At 36.1% G+C, this 23,962-nt stretch overlaps 1 protein-coding gene across 10 annotated transcripts in view; it reads right to left on the bottom strand.

Annotated features, from left to right (window-relative positions):
* Positions 1–23,962, bottom strand: part of PDE4D (phosphodiesterase 4D) — a 511,449-nt gene that overhangs the window by 121,745 nt on the left and 365,742 nt on the right. The window contains exon 1 of one of the 10 annotated variants that reach the window (XM_079330599.1): positions 2,416–2,800. The exons of the other annotated variants lie outside the window; for them this stretch is intronic. Within the exon in view, the coding sequence (XP_079186725.1) occupies positions 2,416–2,480 (65 nt within the window). The 5' untranslated portion in view covers positions 2,481–2,800. Of the gene's footprint in view, positions 1–2,415; positions 2,801–23,962 lie in introns of those variants that run through there. 10 annotated transcript variants of the gene reach the window in all.

Here is a 23,962-nt window from a genome sequence, read left to right as displayed (position 1 = left end):
GTTGAACTTACTGTATCTTTTGGACAAAGAAGGACTCTGATTTCAAGGCACCAAGAGCAGAGGTTTCTTTTTCTTATATTTACACCTCTTCTTTCCCTGGCCTCTGTGTGTTGGGACCCTGGTTTCTGATCTTCATAGGAACTTAGTCACATGAGAAATAGAGGAAATCCTGGGATCATTTTTTCTCAAACCCTTGTAAGAGGGGTATCCACTTTAAAACAGTCCTGTCTGTTCTTGAGATCTGTCCTCTCCTTCCTCTCTGCTACTCCTGCTCTTCATACATAGAGTGGGACCACTATGTCAACAGATTCAGAAAGGAAAATTATGCTCTTCCTGCCTTCTGGCCTGAACACCTACCAGTGCTTCTGATTTAACCCTGACTTAATTTGTCTCTAAGCACCAATGTTTAGCAAGATTACAGCACTGCTATTCTCTCTTAGAGAGCTGCAGGAAGGGGCTGACCCGTGGGTACAATCCTCATACTCATGCAATAATGCTCACAAAGTGAAGTCAAGCAGATGTTTTGGGAACTGGTGCCCTTCAGGCCAGCTGGAATGCTGCTGGCTGGGCAGGGTGGGCAGGGTGGGTGGGCTGGCCTCAGCTGCCCCTGCCCAGGGCAGCCAGGAGCTAGCCCAGTGTGGAGCAGCAGCTGCCTGCCACTGCTGTTATCTCTGCCCTCCCTGTGGCTGGGACAGGCCTGGCTGGGCTCCACGCTGCCACAGAACAGCATGTACCTCTCCAGCTGCCTTCAAGTGTCTCCCTGAGAGCCACCTCTGAGCTCAGGTCGAGTTCCCAAACAGCAGGGCAGCAGAGGACTCCCAGTTTACAACCAGCAAAACAGGTATTCTCAGATATCAGATTAGCACTATAACTAAAGGCAACAGCAACAAAAGGGAGGCAGAAAGGTATTTTAGACAGAATACTTAGTATTCAAATTACCCTGCAACTATCAGTTACAAGGACTTTTTTTTCCTTTTAAACTATTTTTTTTCCTGTAAGAATTCATGAAGGCAGTCAACAACCAAAAAAATTAAAAGAAAGAAAGAAAGAAAGGCAGACTTAATCAGAGTTACTGATTTATTTGCATAGTTGTACGTAATAGCTAAGGTATGTATGTTTTAGCTCACTTCCTTGGAGACACCCTGCAGAGTGCAGCACATTAGCAATACTTAGTTTACCAAGATGGCATTGCATTTTAATAGAGACACTACTTACTGCATTTATTTCAGCAAAACTCTGCCTTCACGCTTTCTGAGAACAAACAGGACTCCTCATTAGATTGAGCAGGGTACTTGTTTAATTATCTTTTACTACAAATTAGTTTCAGTGAAATATAACTGGGAAAAAAGTACTAACTGCTTTAATGCTAATACTGATATGGCTTTAACTCAGAGCTAAAACTATTTGAAACATGAAGATTTTATAAGGATAATATGCAATTAACTGGATGCATTTCCTCACAAAGAACTGTACTTACATAGTAGTCTATCCCCCAGTAACACATCAGCCATTAAATATTTTGAAAAGCTACATTTTAAAATACATCTTCTATACCTATAAAATATAGCTCTGAATAAATAAATTATGTGTTTATTAAAATTATGGTGTTTGTTTTAGGATACAGAGGGGAGAAAAAAATGTTTGACACATTAAGAGAGTAAATGGAATTAATTTCTCATACTTAATAGGAAACTGTCCTGTCAGTGCCTATCAAGTTTTAAAAATCATAAAGGGATGCTTAAAAAGCATAAGGAAAAAAATTATTCAAAAGACAAAGCTTTACTGATTAATAACTGAAAAAAATCTGCAAGAAAAATCATACAGACAGATCAATATCAAACACTACTTCCACTCCTCTAAGCCTCAGAGAGCAGGGGAGGCACGTAAAGCATAACACAACACAGTCTCACACATGCTGCTACAAAGCCTGCTGCTTCACAGCACACATCTCTACCAGCCAGTCTATTTATGCAGCAAAACTACATGTAAGCATCCCAAAATAGCTCACACGAACTCTAACTTCATTTTACTCTCCAGCCTCCAGTAATGCCAGCTTTTTGTTACAATTTCTCCTACTGAAATAAACCTTCCTCTTACTGAAAAAAATCTGAAGATTTTTAGATGGTATCTCTAACTGTAAGGATTGAACCTGACTGCTGAATGGATAAAAATCTCTGTAATGTACTTTACAAAAAGTATGAACAGGGTTTTCTTTTTAAAAAAAATACATTGTATTTTACAACAAAAAGCTACATAATTTTGTTTCTTACTAATAATTGTGCAAACATTTGCTGAACATATTCAATAACCATGCAAAATCTACCAAATCAACATCAGAGCCTGTGACTTTCTTGGGACATATCTCTGTGTCACAGTAGGAAGGAGAGCCTGAAAGAAACAAATGAGCCACATTACCACATTGCGTCGGCAGTCCTTAAGGAGCTGGTAGATCGGGATCTTGGCTTCATAACAATGCTCATTTTGAAAAATTCCTCCAGTGTTACTAGCAGTCAGATGTCAGTTGTCCTTAAAAAACTCATTCTCAAAGTACTCCATTTCAAAGTATTTTTAAAATCCTCTGCTTTTTAGCACCCTCCACATCCGTCTTGTGTAAAAATCCAGGCTGTGGAGGAAGAATTCTAACATGCTGCAACTCCTTCCTTTTTCATGCTGAGTTTACTCTAGCACGGTGCTGTTCGGAAATGACAGTGCTTTTCTCTTCTGTCTTGTATTGCCCTGGGAGGAACTAGTCTATTTTGAACCTATTCTCCCTTCAGGTCACATGAGAATGAAGGCAGCTGAAAGGAGTCCCTATCTCTTTCTTGCAGTTTGATAACAACAGGTTTAAAGGTCAATAACATTAGAAAAAAGAAAAAGAAAAGAAAAAAAAAAAAGGGGGGGGGGAAATACTTCTGGATAAAAAAATGAAAGGAAAGGATGAATATAAGTTACAGTAACATTTATTTCTGAGTTTGCAGAAAAATTCCACTGACAGACATGTTAGATAAATTAGTCTCTGTAGATTAAAGAAAAGAACAAAGATTTTTTTCATTCCAAATCAACTAAAAAGCTTAACCAGAAATGTAATTATTCCCTTTCTCTTTCTCATAACTCTCTCATTTCTTAGATAATGTGAATGAATGCTATTGTCTAACTTCACAAACTAGAAAGTATTCCCTATCTGAAAGACATTCAAAACTCTGTAGGGAAGTTAAGTAAAAGTTAAATTCCTTGTTGACTGTTAAACACACATACAGATAGTTATTGTTATTAATCACTGAAGGACAAAATACCTTAGTTGAAGAACTTTAACATGACATCCTTTTTGCTGTACTGCAGATATTTTTCCCTGTTATAAGTACATTAATACTTTATGCTTTAGCAAAAAAATTGCATTTATAGATTCTAGCAAAAAAATTATCATAAAAACTTTGAGAGTCAATTTATGTGCTGATATATTTGGCAATTTCAGCATTAAAAGAGGGGGAAATTAATAAAAAATAAATAGGGGTTATATTGTTTACTTCATAAATTTTTGAAAATACCCTGAACGGTGTTAGAATTGGTTTTAAACTGAAAGAACAAATTTATTGCTGAACAAGTGTTTGCATGCTTAATAGCCATTCCTTTGCAGTCTCAACAAGTGTTGCAGTACATTATTTTGGATGGTAGTGCATCTAGGTTAATAAAGAAAACAAGCACTGAAGATTGCATTTATAAAATTTATATAGACTTAGCGAATAGAAGGAAAATATGATAAATAGATTACATATCAAAAAAATCAAAAACTTAATCCAGTCTGAATGCTAGTAAGGCTCTCTACAACCTTTGCACTTTATTTTATAACAGGACAATAAAATGCATTAGCAACTACACTGTATATCAACAGGAAAGATCCTAACTGCCCTGGAGGCTTTTGCCAGTGATCTGCATATAAAGTGATACACAACAGCAGGAGGAATGTCAATAATGTTTCCTGTTCTGCATTCTTGTCCTTCACGTTTCCATGTTTTCTGGACTTATCTCTCAAATACCACCTAGTGACTTACAAAGGACCATTTGTAGGGGTCCTGTGGAATCCAAAAATTAACTTCAATGGATGGAGAAGGCATTTGTGGCAAACTTGGCTCCAAGGGTCCTTCAGTCACACATCCTTAAGTAACAGCTGGGTCTGCCACTGTGCAGGTCACACGTCTGCACAAGTGCACATAAACCAGACATCACATTGTGAAACTTTTTTATTCCTCTAACAGATGTGTTAGGTCATGAAAAAATAAGTCGGATAAAATAGAGATCCTCAACTCTGTTACAGAATACCTGGCAATTTTAAAGCTGGGGTTTTTTTTGTTTTTGGTCATTTTTAAATCTTAGTTTTCTTGATTTTTTTAAATAAATACAAACATTATTCCAATTTTGTGTAAGCAAAACAGAGCTTTTGACTAAATTTTTTGCAATACCATACTGAAATGGAATATTCAGACTATTTCTGCTTTGCCACAAAGTAAATATCTCAAGATGGTCTGTTTTCAGTAAAGTATCAGATAATATGCTGCCTCTTACTTGAAGTTACTAGAAATAACTAGAAATATTAATGTATTTAGATACTAAGCACTACTATACAATATAAACACACTCTAGTTGCAGGCACTCAAATATTTGAGTTATGACAATTTCAATGGCAATTCAGAAGAAAAATTCTCATGGGATCACATTTCTCCATCTCATTAACCAAATACTAACACCTACTGCAAACCTGCTTTCTTCATTAGTCTCCATTCTCAGCTCTTTGGAAGTAAACTCCTATTCTCCTGGTGCCTACTAACTTCAACTATTATGAAATATATATTAAGCAACCATACTTCAAATCAGAGATTGTCTTCAGGGAGCAATCTTAGAATCATAAGCTTCCCACGAAAAAAGGGAGGGGCTCACAGACCTCTGGGGAATGTTAGTTTTATCTGAAATGTATCAGTTGACTTTATCAAACCTGAAATAAAGAAGCCTCTTAATATTTATTATGAGAAAGGCCAACCTTTTTCTAGAGAGGTTTCTAGAGCACACATTAGTACAGCTTTGGCAATTAACAATAGCTTCTAATTTATACATAAAATCTGTTGTGCTGCAATTAACATCAAAGGCAGATTTGTCTAAGTTTTACATAAAGAGAGGAGAATACTAGTCCACCGTGTTCACAGAGGGTGGTATAGCATTTATTTTTGCATTTGGCATGGGGCCAAAAAATAAAAATACTCAATTTCTCTTAATTGGAGAAATGAAGAGAAAAAACAATTAAGAAGAATTAAGAGAATAAATAGAGAGAGAAATGGTAATTGTTTAAATAGTTGATTTGTGCATGTAATCCTGCAGTTAAAAAAAAAAAATAATAAAACCTAGCAGATCCATATTTTTTCCCTTTTTGGAATCTTTTTTTTTTTTTTTTAATTATGGCAGGCTTTGCAAAAGATGTCATGTTGGGATGCCACCACATTTAGAGAAAGTGTTAATTTTATAATAAAAAAATTAAGAAAATATTTAAAATCAATGAAAATACTAAAAGGTGGAGAAATTCAGTACCACTACACACACTAATAGTAAAAGTATCAATAAAAGCAACAATATTTCTTATATGCATGTATCATTAACCCAGGTTTTAGCTGTATAGATAAAAGGTCTAAGGGAAAAAATATGCAGAAATAAAACAGCATTAAATGAAAAGTGTTCTGGATTCAGCCCAGTTTGAACATGCTTACATCTTAGTTACTTATCTTCAAATTAGTAACTAATTGAATTAAACCAGTGCTACAGCACAAAGAATTGAATATTTAAATGAATTGCCAAAAGCGTGGCTTAGGGACTGACTGTTCTGTTCCACGCTTGGGAACATCTCTTTCATGAGGTTATGGAAAACTTGCTTAAGCATTCTGAGTTTTGTCTTCCTAGTTTGTAAAACAGGGATAACCCACATAATGCTGCTTGAAAAGTACTTGGACATCAAACTCATGAAAAAACCTCATGCCATATGTGCCAGGTTATTATTGCTGCTCTATGCAAGCTGAAGAAATGGATTCACAACCTCAAGCCTTCAGACATAAATAATGACTGGGCTCTTAACTGTGGTGTTTGGAGTACACATAGCCAAATGAAAGCTATAAAACAATCTGCTGCCTTTTGATATGCAATCTTAGTTTCACCCTGTCTCTTTTTTCAAGTAGATAACTAAAATATCTTTAAAAACTTGGACTGGGCTCATTCTCTCAGGACTATGCCTTAGCTAGTTATTTCTTAGCAACTGCTGTATCTAGTCTTGCTCACAGTTTGTATCTTTGCTTTCTTCATTTATACTTTCCCGTTTCCACACTTATATGAAATACATTTTTTAATAAATAAAGAATATGCATTTAAACTTGAAATCAAGCGTTCCAATCTGCTGGAGCACACATTCCACTGCACAAAGCAAAGCACCACATCAATTAGTTTTGTGAAACTCTTGAGTTGCACAGTTCATTCTAGTTCATCCACAGAACTAGCTTATCCTCTTACTGTCCTCCTGCATAACAAGCTGAAGGACAGAAAAGATTAACAAAATGTTCTTATACTACCTTTGTAAGTGGGCCTGAGAACTAGTAATGCAGGTGTAGGTTCAGGAGACATATCTTTCAAAACAAGTATAAGAAACAAATTTTTGACCCTGCCGCAGATTTTGCCACTCCTCAACATAGCAAGTGATTTTTAAAATATTTTTTTTTAGAGCTAGAATTCCAGTAAACTAACTTTTTCCATTCATGTCGAGGTAACAGCAAATTCCCTTTGACTGGAGTTCTTTGGCAAAGAAGAAAAAGTTACACATAACTGCATAAATAAGAGAACTAAAAAATGTAATTATAATAGATCGTAGAATTCGTAATAATGAAAAAAGGCAAACCAAAGGCCTCAGAAGAAACATGATGTATGTCACTGGTGCTTTCTTCCTGCATCCACCTATATCTAGCTGCCTGGATTGAGCTATCCAGTTTATAAATATGGTTTATTAGCTCAGTGCTTGCAGCGTAAAAAAAAAGTTACTATGTGCTCTACAAAGGCCTTACACAAAGTCAAATGTGCAAAATTCCTCATAGACTGCATGGCAGAGAGGGTCTTCTGTAGGAATACCCAATTCTAGTATGGTGCCTTGTCTGAAGATGCTCAATCTCCTTTGAAGTTGCTAGGTGCTGCTGCCTGAGCTGTACCACCATGAGCACCAAAGGAATATGAGACACACAGAGAATTTGGAGTGCCTTGCTCCCTTACATAGCACATCAGGCTCTTGACACACTGAAAAGGACACTGAAAACGTGTCCCTCTGCCTTTAGTGCAGCCTACTTTGATTTAATCAGTTGTGCAATTAGAAGTTACCAGCCTCAGAACTGGCTATTGCTGGTCAGCATAGATTCCATTGCAGAAGGTAAAACAGAACCTATGCAAAACTTCATTGCTAAAGATTCAAAATAGAGTTATTTTTTAGGAGTAGGAGACTACTTTTATTCTGAGAAACATTATATTCTAGGTAAACAGTGCCATCAGCTATGCTGTGGCCTATGGTTATGTCTGTCATTAAGGCTGGAATAAATTATGTCTGTTAATGTTGAATTAACATTGTATACTAGCAAATAACCTAAAATTAAATACTACCCTACTGGAAGACTTTGGACTTCAGCTGATCTAAGGCTGCATAGTGTGCCAGGCTGTTTTTCTCTTTCTCTAAAAATAAACATAAAAAATTCCCCCAGATTGATCCATGGATAGGTATGTATATATATATATGTACACAAACACGCAAACATATAAAAATATGGGTTGCATTATAAAAATATGGTCTTTTTGTCAGATCTAAATTACTGCAGTAATACAGCACTAATTACAAGGTAAAATGAAAAATCTATAAATCTTTCCATCAAACCTTCTATTTTTTAACTATTTGCTCCACACAAACTTGCACTACAATTTCTTAGATAAATAGCTGCTTAAAAAATAATTGGTGGATCTTACTTAGTAGGGAGTTAAGCAGTAGCTATTGTTTCCAAGAGTAACATGCCAGCTCTTTCAGGCCAAAAAAAAAAAACCAAAGTAGACTAACATTTTTTCCTCTTTGGTTATTTTTTTGGGTTGTTTGTTTGTTTGTTTGTTTGTTTTCTTTTGTTTTTCAAATGCAGCAGTGGCTTCTAGGAAAAGACAAGACAATTGTACTCCTTTTACAAAAATTTCATAAATAGGTCTGGTCCCAGAGAAAGTTACTTTTGAGTATCATGCTTATTATCTGATGACCATTGCATTTTGTAAGACATGCCCTCTTTCATCATTATCTTGTTCAGAAGAAAGAGGTAGTGTGAGATTAACAAGAGAAGGTTGGAAGACCTAGGAATACCACCATTGTTAGACTATGTATGTATATCAAGAGTACATACAGACCCCTGTTTCAAGCAAACAAAACTTGTATGCATAACCTGAAAATTTATTCCTAAATTTTAAGTATGTTAGCTAGTCTTATATAGTAAAGTGTGCCTTTTTTTTCAAATTTTGTCTTGTCTAGAACAGAAATCAAACATTAACAGAAAAGCTGCCCAACCCAGCCATGCATACTCTAAAATGAATGTTTCTCTAACATTTTGTCTTTTTGAAACAAGCAACTTTTACAGAAAGTCATCCTGAAAGCAAATCTGGGGTGAGATAAGTACATGAATATAACAGAAGAGCTCTCTACAAAACAGTGGAGTGGATTTCTCCATGTCCTTCACTGGAAACTTGGCATCCACAGGTATGGGACCATGACCTGAATGAGTCAGACATGGATAAGGCTCTTGTTTTGTAGAATGACCTCATCCATACTTCTAAGTCCTTCAGAAAAATGTCAGGAACTAAAATTAAATCTAAATTATTCATTATGTTACAAAGCCTTTCTTGAAGAGAAAGTGTACCTCTGTATCACTTGTGTTTAAAAAAAAAATCCATTTGAATTTGTATAAAATTTGCTAGTCATGTTTCACTTCTGTTTGTTTTTGAGGTATGGAAAACTCCAAAGATTTAATATGGCTTTTATGACATGAAAAAACAAAAAAAAACCCCAAACATTTCATAGGAACACTCAAAAGTACAAAATGTGTTTGACTTTTAATGCAAAACTGTCAAAGTCAAAACTGTAATTAAAAGAAAAAACTATGCATTTAAAAAAGGTGCAAGTTACTGGAGAGCTTCTATGAGAGCAAATGAAGGTTACATTGAGAGTACATTACTTGTCATGAATTATTCACTGAGAGTTAAACAAGGCACACTAAGAAGGGAGTTTTCTCGCTAGCCAGAGGATTGGTTGCTCATTTAAATGGTCAGCTAGGCTCCTGCTAGAGCCAGCTCTGATAGGCACTTGCTAGGGTAGTCTGTTTCCATGATTCAGACATCTATTTTAAGACAGACAGAACTGCTTCTCTCAGCTGTCTGTCCTTCTGCAGTCTATGGTTTCCTGCTTATTTTGTGTTGGAAACCTAAGTTTTGGGCAATTCAAGATGTACTTGATAAATTCTACGGTACCAGGATAAAACATAAAAGTTTTTATAACATGAGAACAGCAGACTTTTTGTCTCTCTATCTTAGTTGTAGCAATTGAACTGAATGTAGAAAGGATAAATATTTTTCCTTTTATAGAAATGTAAACTTGACATATTTCCATATTTGGCCTCACATCTTATCATATCTGGATTGTGTGCCAATGGCACCACTGTCCCAATCCATATTTAATATAGTAAAAAAAAAAGAAAAAGCTGAGCTTCTGACCTCTCCCCCTCTTCCTTCTCATAGGGGGAAAAGCAAAGTGATCAAAAGGAATATCCATGCGTATAGTATAGCAGTTATACCTACCACTGAAGATTCATGTAAGACTTACTTCCCCTGAATATTCAGGCATCTGGAGGGAGAGATACAGCATGTTCTGATAGTCATTGATTCTAAATTTCTTCTCAGTTTAGGACTAATTTGTTAGATTTATCTGAACTCTTTATTCCACATTTATATGTTTTAATTTCTCCTTATTCAACAATGTACCAGGCACAAGATAATAATGTTGCACTACAAATAAATCCTCAGCAACACTGGCTGTAAATACCACCAGACATGACAGTAGCCAGAACCTTCATGTTTTTGTGGAAATATAAATTGCCTAAATTGGATACAAGCATTTCAGTATAGCCAGCAGATTGCCATGGACAATGTGCATCTTTCCTCTTTACTCTTCTGTGAGTAAGAGATACTTTGTGTGTCACCAGACATGGCACAGCTTCTCCTATTACATGGATAGCCACTGAGAAATATTTATATGTAGACCTCAACATACTTCCTGTAGGACAGTAATTCTCAGACTAGTACAATTTTACTTGATATCTAGCTGGTGTTTCACATACTCTAATGACAGCCTTCTAATATAGCAAATCAATCTATTTTTACTTGACGGTCTTCTTCAGTATTTGAATAACAAAGCTATCTCTATTTTTATTGAATTCAATCCAGCTAACTTCTTTCTAGATATATGCTGCTTTGTTACATGCAGAAAGAGAGAATCCCTGACTAAAATAAGATGAAAGGGATCAAATTTTCCTTTTTATTTAGTGTGTTCTTTTTTTAATTAAATGGTGTTCATCAAATATACAACATATTTATTTTAAAATAGGAAAAAAATCACAGAAACATAGAATGGCTTGGGTTAGAAGGGATCTTAATTATCACCCAGTTCCAGCCCTTCTGCCACTGGCAGGGACACCTTCCACTGGACCAGGCTACTCAGAGACCCCTCAAACTGACCATGGACAATGCCAGGAAAAAGGCACTCAAAATGTCTCTGAGCACTCTGTTCCAGTGCCTCACAGTAGTAATGGTAACTCAGATGGTAATCTGGATAAATAATTTCTTCCTAATAGCTAATCTGTCTCCTTTTTTTTTAATCTTAATTTTCCCTTGTTCTATCACTATCTGTCCCTGTAAAAACTGGTCTCCCTCTTTTGTCTATGTCACTTGAACTATTAAAAGGCTGAAATGTCAAGGCTCTTCCTGGAGCCTTCTCCTCTCCTGGCTCAACAATCCCTACACTCTCAGCCTCTCTTCATAGAAAAGGAGCTCCATCCTGCTCATTATCTCCGTGGCCTCCTCTGGACTTGCTCCAACAGATCCTTCCTCTGCCAGAACCCCCAGAGCTGTGTGCAGCACTGCAGGTGGAGTTTCAGCAGAGCAGAGCAGAGGGGTAGAATGCCCACCTCTCTCTGCCAGCCACGCTGCTTTGGATGCATCCCAGGACACATTTGCCTTTCTGAGCTGCAAGAATACAGTGGTGGGTCATGTCCAGCTTTTCAGCCACTAGAACCTCCAAGTCCTTCTCAGCAGGGATGCTCTCAATGTATGCTCCTCTCAGTTCTGTATTCAATTCTGGGACTGCTCTGGCTATGTGCAGTACTTGGACCTTTTAACATCCTTATCTTCTCATGGTCTCAGTTCTCAAGCTTGACCTGGTGCCCCTGGATGGCATTCCACCTTTCTGTAGTGTCCCCTGCACTGCTCATCTTCTGTCACCTGCAGATGTTCTGAGGGTCCCTTGGTCCCACTGCCTCTGTCACTGATGAAGCAGCACTGATGAAGAGCATCAGTCCCAAGGCAGCCCAGAGGGTCACCACTCATCACTGGCCTCCCCCTGGCACAGAGCCACTGACTGCAGCTCTGGCTGCACCCATCTCACCCTCTCAGTAGTCTACCCTTAAAATCCAACTCCAAATCTCCAGTGTGGGGCTTATCATTCCATGAGGAGCAGTGTTTAAAGCATTCAGAAGCCCAGGCTGATCTTCACCAATTGGTGAAGATCACTTTTTGTGCATTGCAGTCAGTCCTTCACAGGAGAGCCCAGACACTGGTCAGGCCCTTTTTGTCCTGAGTGAAGCCATGGCTATCTTGGTTCACCTCCTTGCTTTCTATATGTCTGAAAATTGCTTCCATGAGGATCGATTCCAGGAATATAGAGAAAATAAACCTAAATTGCAACAGTTCTTATTTAAAACAACTTAATTTATGCAGCATGTCTAACAGAATGTGCTCACTGTTGGTTAAGACCATATGGGCTGTATTTCAGTGTGTTTGCACAAAGCCTACAAAAACTAGAGTCAGCCCTTTTAAACTACTGTCAGCATTTTACATGTTACTTTGAAGGGTGGTTTGTTTGGTTTCAATTACATGTCTAAGGGAGGATGAAAAAATAAAACAGATTGCTGTGAAAAGATACTTCTGAATTCTTTTAAATTATCACCTAAGATTACCTATGAAACTGCTGAAAAACAAAGGAATCTCTAAGACTATGTGAAAGCTTTAATGGAGTTTCATTTATAGAAAATCTCAGAAAAATTTGATCTACAAATATTGTAATGGTGAATTTTTATTTCTTTTATAATAAATCACTATATTAAAAATTCAGAAAATGGTTCTGTTTTTATATTTTATATTTTATATTTTATATTTTATATTTTATATTTTATATTGCTAACATTGCTAAAGCCAACTACTGATGTTAAATGTTGGCTGTAATAATATATTATTTTAATTTACATGCTCATAGGTATGTATTTCATAACTCATAATTTCATTTGAACTGGCATTCAAAATACAGTGGCAGGTTTACAAATCACAGCAAGAAGCACATTACTGTGTCTGGAATATGAAGTTATAAAATACTGGAATTTATCTTTGCTGCTTAAGCAATTTTATATGTGTAAATAAAGTCAGTCTAGCAAAGTCAATCCAGCTGATCATAATCCAGATAAAGTGACATTTAAGAAGAGAGAAATTGGCAGAGATTTTTTTTTCTTTTTTGCTTCTATCCATTGTGTTCTGTTACTTTGGACAAGAACACAAATAAATTATTCACTTTTGCCTTTTACAACTTAAAAAAAATCTTGGCATCTAAAACCTTTCTCAGTAAGGATGCCATTTTTGCAAGGATGAGCTAAGCTGCTTTGCCTAAAAAATTCTCAATCTGATACATATTGCACTGACTCCAGAAGAAAAACTAGGATTTCTTCAATGTTTGTTTCAAACTGTAAATAACAGTGTTGATAAATTTAATAGTGTTATGAATATTTGGAGTTTAGTTATCCCATCTCTTTTCTTCAAAGTCCTCTGAGCAGTGTGTTGGAAGTTCTCCTGGTTTGTTTCTGCACTGTGTTTTCCTTCTAGCATAGCAGCTTTCCCCCCAAGCACTCTGTTGCTTACTTTCTTTATGACCCTTGCCCAGATGATTCAAAAGAGTCTCAATTTTAGAGAAAGCTCTGTGCAGAAATCTTTATTCTGAAAAAAATTTACATAGAACCATTTATAGCAACCACTTATTCTGGCAATATTCTTTCTCTGAAAGGCATCAAAGGAAAATAAAGACTCAGAAACTTTTCTAATAATTAATAAATTTTCAACTACCTAGAGCAACAGAAAAGTATTATTTTGACTCAAGCAAATGAGAAACACATATTTGAAAACATGATTACCAGAAGTATGATTGTGTTTCTCAGCTTTGTAGTCCATGAAAGGTTCATGCCCTCTTGTCTGAGGATATGCATGGGTTTGTTTTTTTTTAATGGAGACCCTCTGCATGCCCCATTCCAGCAAATGAAGGAGAAGGATCTCTGGCTGAGTTGCTTGACACTGACATGTGCACATCCATCACTGGAGGGGCAGAGGTCTCAGGGAAGAGGCTGAGCTCTCAGAATTGCAATCTGCCTTCAGATTGCCACTCATAGCCTTGATAGGGATGACCACAAATTTCTGAAATATAGGTCAGTAGTACTTGTACTAAACATCAGTTCTTAGCTTCTAAAAGAGTAAGGATGTTGAAGAAGGATTGGTTTTGTTTTCAAAATAAAGCTGGCTAAGTTTTGTCCTTCTAAGATCTGAATGAAGGTTTTCAAGTATGTAGATACTGACAATAAAACCTGCAGTGCCAAAATAAGTCAGAGTTCAAATATGGTAATGTTCTAAGTTCTTAATCAATGAAAGACATTTATAGAGATGTCACATTTGCAGAAAAAGATGTCTCTCTAAAAATGATTTGACAATGCTAGAATAAAATGAAACTACAGGAAAACAAAACAAAAGAGCACTCAAGAAGAAAGAGATGCTGAAAAAGGAAACAAATGGATCTGTGGAGAGCAAAAAGAGAAAAGTAGCATCTATAGAATAGAAGGTGACCAGTGGAATTATAAGGAAACTATAAGATTGAAAATAACAATGACTCTGTGATTCTCTTAATTTTAGTGTCTAGCAAAATGACAACTTTCAATTCCCTGTCTTGCCCTTTGCATGTCACATTGGGGGATGAGAGGCAACAAAGCTCCTCTTGTTTTTGACCTTCCTCCAATGCTTCAGAAAGAGGATTCTAGGTTACAGAACTTGTCTATTTTGATTCACATGGTTTCTATGACAATGTGCAATGTAGGGGATAAAGTATTTTACAGTAATGAGAGTCTGTGGATTTTAATTTTTTAAAAAAGGTATTGATTAAGGTAGATTAGGAGGTGCATTGCATTCTTAATAGATGAAAAAATTCAACATGAAAAATCTCATTTTGTGAGTCTAAGGCTTTTGCCTTTAAGCTCTGTCAAATCCCTCTTGGCTTGTCTTGGCACGGCTTTGTTTTGTTTTTTTGGAGAATGCCATTTAAAATATTCCTCCTTCTACTCTGTAAACTCCTTAGCTAAGGGATTTACAGAGCATTGGAGAAAAGAATAAAAAAATGCATTGGCGCTTAAGAATAATATGAGTAATTTCCCTGACAAAAAGTTCTCTTCAACTCTTATCAACAAACAAAGTCTTAATGAAGAAAAGCCATTGAACATTGAAATAGTTAAATTACTTTTCAAAACAATCTTTAGGCCTCTCCTATAGTATGGGCATCCTTTCATCCTTTATGTATCCTGGTTTTGGTCCAGTTTTAGTTTGAACCTGAAACTTATTTAATCTTTTGTCTCTTGCAGTATGTAATTAAATGCATAACTTGAATCTTTCTGTCCTACAGAGATTTATCCACAGATATATGGAACTGATAGAGCTTCAGAAATTCCAGTTTGTGGTGTGAACATGCATCTCTGGTTTAAATATGAATATGCATAACAGCACCACATCCAAAGTTATCCCACCTCAGCTCTTTTAAGAGACGTCCTTTTGATAAGGCAGAGCAGCTACAAAAGAGTGACAGAACCTGTTTCTCTTCCCTTGGCAGATATATCAGTCAAAAAAGTCATAATATATGTAAGCTTTATCCCTAAAGTGGAAAACATGACTCATATTGCAAAAAAGCTCTACTAATAGTGTTACTGCTACACAAAAATTAATGTTAAAATAATAATTTCCCACCATACTTGACTTGCTTTTCTTCAATTTAGACTTCAGATCTCCCTTCTGCCTCTATGGTTTGTAGTCATCCTCAAGTCTGAAATCAGTCTGTGATCTCTTTCAGGCTCAGCTGATGGGCCATTATTCCTGAACAACTAAGCCTTGCTACAGCTAACATGGCTATTAAGTACACAAAGTGGTATTTAACTGCTCGATATATTTAGTTTACATGACAGATTTTAGGAACACACATGGATTTTTTACTCTGTTACAATTGATTTATAAATTGAAGTTGATGATCGCCAACACTTTCCTGCCTCTTTTTGCATTGTAACCAGCAAGCACTAACTCTAACCACTCAGTAAACTGGCAGTTTATTTGCACCATTAGAGAAAAAAGCACAGCAATAATATATCATGATACTCTTTTTTAAAGTCAGTTCGCAGAAAGACTAAGATAGAAACCTCACCAAACAACAAGCCCTTAGGTTTAAAAAACCAAACCATATAACTATTAAGAATGAAATATAAAATAAATAATGAAGAATGAACCAAAGCATATGCAGCTTTTGTAACCAGGTTTGTATTTGAATGAACAGTTGGAGACCCTCTTCACATCTCAGAGCTGTGTTTTCTCACGTGTTCCACTGTCACTTCTCTCTCTCTCAATATATGAAAGTGAGAAATCCAACTATACTATAGACTATACTATATAGACTACCTATGGTGAAGTATCATGCATTTGAATTTTGGGCTAAATGATTCCCTAAATCTCTTGCAGTCCATGTATTTCCTTGGACAGAATCGACTTGAATTACTCATCCTGATACGACACTTTCTCAACAATCACCTCAGCATGGCAGGTTCAGTTCAGGTAACTTCATTTCCTATGATACTTGAAAAATATTTTTCTCTGTAAATTTATTGGTATAAGTAGCAAGAAGCTGAACTACCTCAGAATTTTCTTCCCTGACTACTTTATATTTTTTTACTATTTTGTATATATCAAAGTCTCACAAAACATGCAAATTGTAAAGTTGAACCAAATGAAATAGATATCAAAGACCCAATTCTGCAATTATTTTTCCTGTAATTTTGTCTAACACATCAGTGGACCCTAACTGCAGTCTACTACACAACATTCTTCATGAATTTGAGTGCATACCAAATTATAGGTAAAATATAAGTTTGTTTCTATACTGCATGTGTCGTCTGTTTATAAAGTTCAGGAATATTCAACTTTGATCCATATCTTAGAGCTACATTGTAGGGTCCATTTAAAATAAGCCTCTCTCTTTTTTTTTTTTTTTTTCTTTTTTTTTTTTTTGAGGGGAAAAATGCAAGTTTTGTTTTGAACTAAAAATAGAAAAGAACAACAATAAAAACTCTTAATTTCCTTATCAGCAAACACTAAGTCATTGTACCATTTCAGAATGATTGAAGATTAAATTCAAGATTTCAAGGCAATGCTTTACACAAGCTAAATTTTACAGTATTGACTACTTCACTTTACAGCAGAGAGAGAGGAGAGAGGAGCTGAAGCAGTACTGGTTTACTGTTCATTACCCCAAACTATGCAGACCTACAGATGAATGGTGAGCAGGAAAGTTGTTTTGGTCCTGTGAGCTGATATTCTAGGAAATTTCAGTAGCTGCAGGCCACTTGGGTGGCCTGGATAGTACATCAAGTAAGTTTGTAAATTGTATTTCCAGCAGTGTTGCTTAAATGGTAATTCCTTCATTGAGGAGGTCTTTAGAGAGCCTCTAAGCTTTTGCCATATTTTTGATTAAATTTAATTAAAAGAGGCCTCAACAGCTACCTTGCAGATTCTAAATATTTGCCAAAAAGAATCACAACAATTTTTTTTATAGTAATACCGAATTCTTCATGGTGGACTAGGTTACAAAAATAAATTAAATAAATATCTCTGCAATTACAGTGGCTGAGAGAGATACAGAACATGTAAAAAACCATGTAAGATATTATGGTGGTTTGAGGCTGGAAACAGGAAATTTCTGTGTGCTAGCACCACTGGCCTGCCATGTTTGTCTATTCTACGGGGTTTACCATAAAATTTTGCCTTGAAAACTGTAATGAAGCTTATATATGACTGTAACTGACACCTGCATCTAGGTTCTACTCATTACTAGCAACCTGGGATGGCTCTGACCTGTCCCTGGCCATTACACATATTACTAGCTGTTTATTAGACAAATGCTTATAATCAGTTAATTTATATTAGTGGAAGGGGAATCCATACCATGGATTGACCTCATCAAGGTGCAACCACGAAGGTGATTGCCACCTCCAGGAACTCCTGGATCTTAGGAGCTCCAAATATTGACAGGTTATAGGTATATTACTATCTGGCATTACAGGTCAAAATGTTCTAGGCAGCTGGGAAACAATTTCAGCCTTTCAAACCAGAGAAATGAAAAGGTTGAGCTGCAGCAGTGTGATGTGCTTTTTGCTACTGAGTGAATAGACAGAGGTCTTACTGTCATACCCTGTCTCTTTCATTGCATACTATTCCCCCTGAATAGTTCGTTTCTCCTTTCTGCTCTTTGCTCTATAGGTTTCTGTCATGTTGCAAATACAACCTGTATATCAAACCCATAACAGTCTGCTCTTTTACTCCTCTGAATTTTCTGTAGCTAAGCACTTCTTTAAAGTGCAACTCTGAGTCCACAGGTATTTCAATGCTGCAGTGAAACTTGACATTTGTATTTGAAAAATATCAGATTGTTTCAAATTTTAACTTAAAGTTGTGCTGACAAAGCCTAAGGAAATCACTAGATTATTAGAAATTCAAAAAATAAAGACAACAATTTCTCTATCTTCCTGTGATGAATGAAAAAATATTTTTTCATAGATATCATATTGACCAAGCATTAATCTACCAATGGTAAAGGAAATCATAGTGTTAGTACATATTCTTAGTGACACAAGAAATAGAAAGAAGGTAACTAAAGCAGGCAATTCGCTAGCCAGAAATAAATTCCTAACACAAGACAGGAATTCTACAGTGACTTCAATTAATGAACAGGATAACAGCTATAATTAAAAGCAATTATTAGGTTTTACATAAAAACATTAAATACAGATGAACTATAGATGTAAAAATTATTGAATAAAAATACATCCCATTTCTTAAGGAAATAGAACCACAATGTCTAATATTACTTTCACACTTTACTTTCCTAGAAGATCAACATAAATGCAAAAATTATGCTACTGCCCAAAGTTAAGATAAGCACTGTAGAACTTCAAGTGCAGATGCCCAAGAACACTCATTACCACGAAGAGTCTTACATTTTTTTATATTATTACCACAGCTTATAAAGCAATTATTTTGAAGTGACTTTGTAAACCCAAAGAGCTGGCATGAACAAGCTCATGTCTCACTGAAACAATATGTTCTTGGAAGCAGTTTTATCCTTTTATAGTAATAGAGTGTATGACACTTAACGGTGAATTAAATGTTCCAGGATCAAATAAAATATATTGCACCAAAAGGAAATGTTATGTAAACCATTTAGAAGCATAATATGAGAAAACATTTACAATAAATTGCTAATATAATCCATCCATTTCTCTTAATCAATGTTAAGAACCTGCTGAACTGCAGATCAATTAGACAGTTCTACACTGTAATAAATCCATTTCAGTTCATCCTCTGACTGCTTTTTATCCTCCTTCATTTAAACTTACATTAGCTACTGTAGACCATAACCAGAACAACATATTAATGCAAAATGAATGGTCCAAATTATAAAATATCTTCTTGGTCAAAGGCCAGATGTATCTTTGAAAGAGTGAAGAAAGTACAAATCCAGCAAATCTTTCTCTTAGTGGAAAGAGCAAGCACAGCTTTTCCAGGACTGTCTGCTGCTTTCCCTACTTCCTAAAACAGTTGCATTAGATGGCTTGGAAATCTGCATCTTGGAAGATTGTCAGGGAAGAAGATGCTGATGAGTTTTGCATGGCAACATTAGTCTGGGTGAATTCCTTTACTACTGCCCAACTGCTCTCTCCTTTGAACCCCAGAAGAAAAAACATCACAATGACCACTCAGGGTCACACATCCACTCTGTGCAGTGAAAACTAAAATTTTAGATAACTAAATTTTTCAAGGATGTGGATGTCAAAGTCACACTATTCTGCCTTGATACCCTCTGGAATTATATTTCTAGTCTCATAAACTAAATATTTTCCTTAAAGATTCTAAAGTCTAGGTTTTAGAAGAAAATCTCAAAGGCTTCTTAAGAAAGCTCCTGGCTATAGTGGTTTTGATAAACCCTTTAATATTTAGTTGCTTGAGGACAACAGAGGAAAGAAAGACTTTTTAAACAAACTTTTGTGATTCTCCAAGACATAACTAAAAAAAGTTGGAGTTGACTGTACTGTAACACGTACAAGTAGAAAACAATATAGTCCTGTAGGAAACTGTGATCAATCAATTCTAATGCAGTAGAAAGGCTGAAACCCCTTCTTGGTTTGTATGCTACTGGGGACCATCTGATCCCTGAAGCAAGGACCTGTCCAGAGGGGTATTTTGGCCCCTCCTATTCCATTCCAGGGAGCAGGAGTGCTTAGCATTACTGACATGGCCCCATACCAGAAGCAAGAATTAACTAGGTTGGAAAAGACCTTTGACATCATCAAGTCCAGCCTATGACCTGAAACCACCTTGTCAACTAAGCCACGGCATTGAGAGCCATGTCCAGTCTTTTTTTAAACACCTCCAGGAACTGTGACTCCACCACTTCCCTGAGCAGCCTATTCCAATGCCTCTCAACCACTATTTCTGTAAAGAGTTTTTTTCCTAATGTCTGGCTTAAAATTCCCCTGGCACAGCTTACAGCTGTGTCCTCTGTTCTGTTTCTGGTTGCCTGAGAGAAGGCTCCCACCTGGCTACAGCCTCCTTGTCATGTCACATCATCTAGTCACAGTTCACCACTTGAAAAGATTTCTGGGTTGTTTTATTCACTCTACAGATTCAGCCATTAAAACACCAGTGCCCTCACACAGTACTCAGTAAAATCAGAGTAGTTAGCATTTTGTTAGCATCAAGCTACCTAAAAAAGAGGTTTGACATCAGCTTTTTACAAAAACATATAATTTGTGACTGTCAGCATTTATAAGGCTGTCATATCGTTGTATCATTAGATGTTTAACAGACACTACCTGTATTACTACATATTTATACTTAAATATTACAATAATTTTTAGGTTAATATATGGTGCATTTAGTAACCCAGACTGAAGTTTATGTACAGTATAAACAAAACTTTATATGAAGAACTGTGAGAGCAAAACTTAAATCTTTTGTGTGTCATAGAAGCATTTGTTCCTCTGTATGTGAGGAAAAAATTTGTCAGTATCATGAAACAGGTTTTTAGTGACATAACACTACATTTTGCTGTTGGGCCCATCTACAAATTAACATACCACCTGTTTAAAATAGTTTTATCTGTAAATAAGCACTCTTTTGGCATTAATGTGTGCTTGTACTTGTACTGTGAAACCACTCTGCCTAGAATTCCTTTCATCTACTGTGATCCCAAGCAGAGCTCATCGTAAACCAGAACTACCTATTTTTATGCCAAATGAGATAAGCCTCAAATATGTCATGTTCCATGCTCCAATTTGCAGTTTACTGTGTCATGTGTGAGAGAGCTTAAACAAAGACTGTGGCCAAGAGGAGACATGGAACAAACACCATTTGCCAGCCACTTACACGGTCATTAAGATTTCCTCATTACGAGAATCGTCTCGATGTTAAGAGATTATATTCCCTTTTTATCTCTTTTTTTCCTCTCATTTTTCCCTCTTTTTTCTCCCCTCTATTTGAAACAGAAACATTTCTTTACAAAGCAACATTTTCTTTATTAAGGGTCAGTAGATTAACCACATATGCTAGACTAGTGTAAATTTCTTCCTGATTCTCAGGTGCCAATGGCACTTCTCTTGAGGAATCCATCTCTTCTAGATATTGCATGGCAAGTTCATTGGAGTGTTTTTCTCATGTAATGCTTAAAAGAAAGTTAATCTTCTCCTTTGCCACTAGTAGAAACTTAGCTCAGTGGATTTTACCTCCACTGTTTTAGAGACACAACCCATTTTCCAAAGAATCATTTCTCTGATCGTTTCTCTAATTGTTCATTCCCTAGTTCAGTGGAGTGCAAATGATGTTGAAACACTTGAATTGGCCTCCAGTGCATGATATAAACCAGATTAACTTTGTTACTTAAAATAACCAATTTTTCTGAGTTTCCAATTTAGTCTGCACAACCATATTTACATTTCCTTTTTATGTCACGAGGAAGAGCAAGAAGTAAAGAAAAATCATGCCATTGGTGGTTGCCTAGGATTTTAAGCACATTTCACATACTTAGGAAAACCAAGTAAATTTAAGAATGCATCCACACCTATTAGTACATAGGAAGGTAAAAAATGCATCTGTTTCATGGTGCCACACAATGCTTGTGCCTTACACCAGAATTGTCTAAGCAGGAGATTCTGCTCCTTCTGCAATGACCATTTCCCTGCAGCTGCCAACTGAGTTGGAGTCACAGGGTAACTCATAGCATCTATCAAAGTAATGCACGTGTAGCTTCAGCTGGAGTTATAAATTTATTTATTTGTTATATTTGTCCCTTCACCTACATCTGCTATAACAAAAAAGTTAAGCCTCCCTTCCTCCACCTGAAGACAATGATATCCCTTTTAAATAGTTTGGGGTTTTTTTCCACTTAGGTTTCTTTACTAGCTAAACAACTTCAGCTAGTGTTCACAAGACTTTATCTGATCCCTGTGTTTGTTCAACTGTGTCATTTACTTTTATAACTGCAACAGAAATTTGTACCAAAGCCTGTGAAAGCTAAGTCTCTGAAGAGCCAAGTATTGACTGGAAATGCTACAAAGGTAAAACAAATAAAGGAAAACCAAGTTCATGCGGACAAACAATAAATAATAAAGTAAGTGCTGCGTATTCAGCTCCTTCCTGGAAAACCTCTGATAGTTTGTACAGCTCAGTGAAGGATACACCCACATGTGTGTGTTTGTATGTGTGCAGACTGTTTACACAGTACACATGTATATAGTGATCAAGTGTATGGGTGTGCTGATGGGAAACATCTGTCTCCTTCTATTGCTGAATCCCCACATTTCTTCAGCTGCATGCATTACGACATATTTCCTGAAGGACTTCCTAGCCTTCTAACACATCAGAAATCCTGAAAAGAGACACTATAAAAAAAAGAAAAACTGAATAACATTTTGTATTTCCTTATTTTAAAATAAAAATGCTCTTCCCATAGAAAAATACACAAAACTTTTTGCTACAAGGTTGGGGTTTTTTCCATTTATAAATGCAAGATTTCCAGTGAGACTTAAATTCCGCCTACTGAAATCCTTGTTGTCTTTACATAATTCTGTCCTGGTAAATTTATCTGAGAAAAGAGAACGGGGAGAGATGAACTAAAAAGTACACAGTAATGGAAGCAAGACTGCCCAACAGGGTTAAGAACACAAAATATGTAGCCTGGCCAGTGCAGACACTACTAGGAATGGGAGCTTATTTTTCATCAGTTAAAACCACTTAGACAACAAGTCTGTTACTCAACATCAGAAATGAGATATAGGGGAATAATAGAAGTTTCATAAGGGATTATTTTCCCATAAGAATAGTAGTATTTTAATTTCTGACCATTTCTCCTCATCAGAAGCTCTGTGTTTGCTTCTGGTCATTCTGCATTATTAAGAGCATTGCAATAGGAGGAGGTGTTAAGAGATTTACAGAACAAATGATATGGACACAAAATATTTCCACAGGAAAAAATTAGAAAAACTGATGAAAAAGAGTGGCCTATAAATATATAAAATAATAAATCCTTGGGTCACAATACTTCTACTATAGGAAATTTAGACACCAGGATGAAGAAAACCTTGTACATTTCATAGGGTTCATCAGTGGAAGTGACTGTCAAAAAATACTGTAAAAGAGAAAAAAACAGTAATTTTTTTTTTATTGTATAATGATCAAAATTTATTGTAAATAAGTAAAATACTTAGAATTTCTAGTCTAAGTAATATACACAGTAGGGAGAGTAATGGCATATTCATACTCAGGGAACTACTGAAAATGCTGTGCATTTTATCCCTCAAGAAAGATTATACTGTAACCACAGAGTTTCTTACTGTTGCCATTCAAATATTTGCTGCTGACTTCTAGCAGAGACCAAGAGCCAGATTAGCTTGCATGGACTCCCCGAGTGCTAAAGTATAACTGCCCCTGTTTCTGAGGGCACTATCAGCTAAGGCTGAAATTTGTGACAGACCCCTCTAGATGGGCTGGAGCCTCTTTTATTTCACTCTTATTTTCCTTTATTGCCCCATGAAGCAATGTGTTTTAAAGCATTAAATAACCTTTCAGAATATTACAGAATTAACACTCAGAAATTCCTCTCATAGAGACAACTAAAACACAAAATGACCTGGAGGTTTCTAGGGCACAGAAATTAATTGGATTTACTAGTTCAAACAGGAAATGTCAGTTTTCCATTAAAAAAAAAAAATCTATC

Source organism: Erithacus rubecula (genome assembly GCF_903797595.1).
Source record: "Erithacus rubecula genome assembly, chromosome: Z".
NCBI classification, from domain to species: domain Eukaryota; kingdom Metazoa; phylum Chordata; class Aves; order Passeriformes; family Muscicapidae; genus Erithacus; species Erithacus rubecula.
The sequence above is the reverse complement of the archived record's forward strand: the minus strand, read 5'-3'. Positions and strand labels throughout refer to the sequence as shown.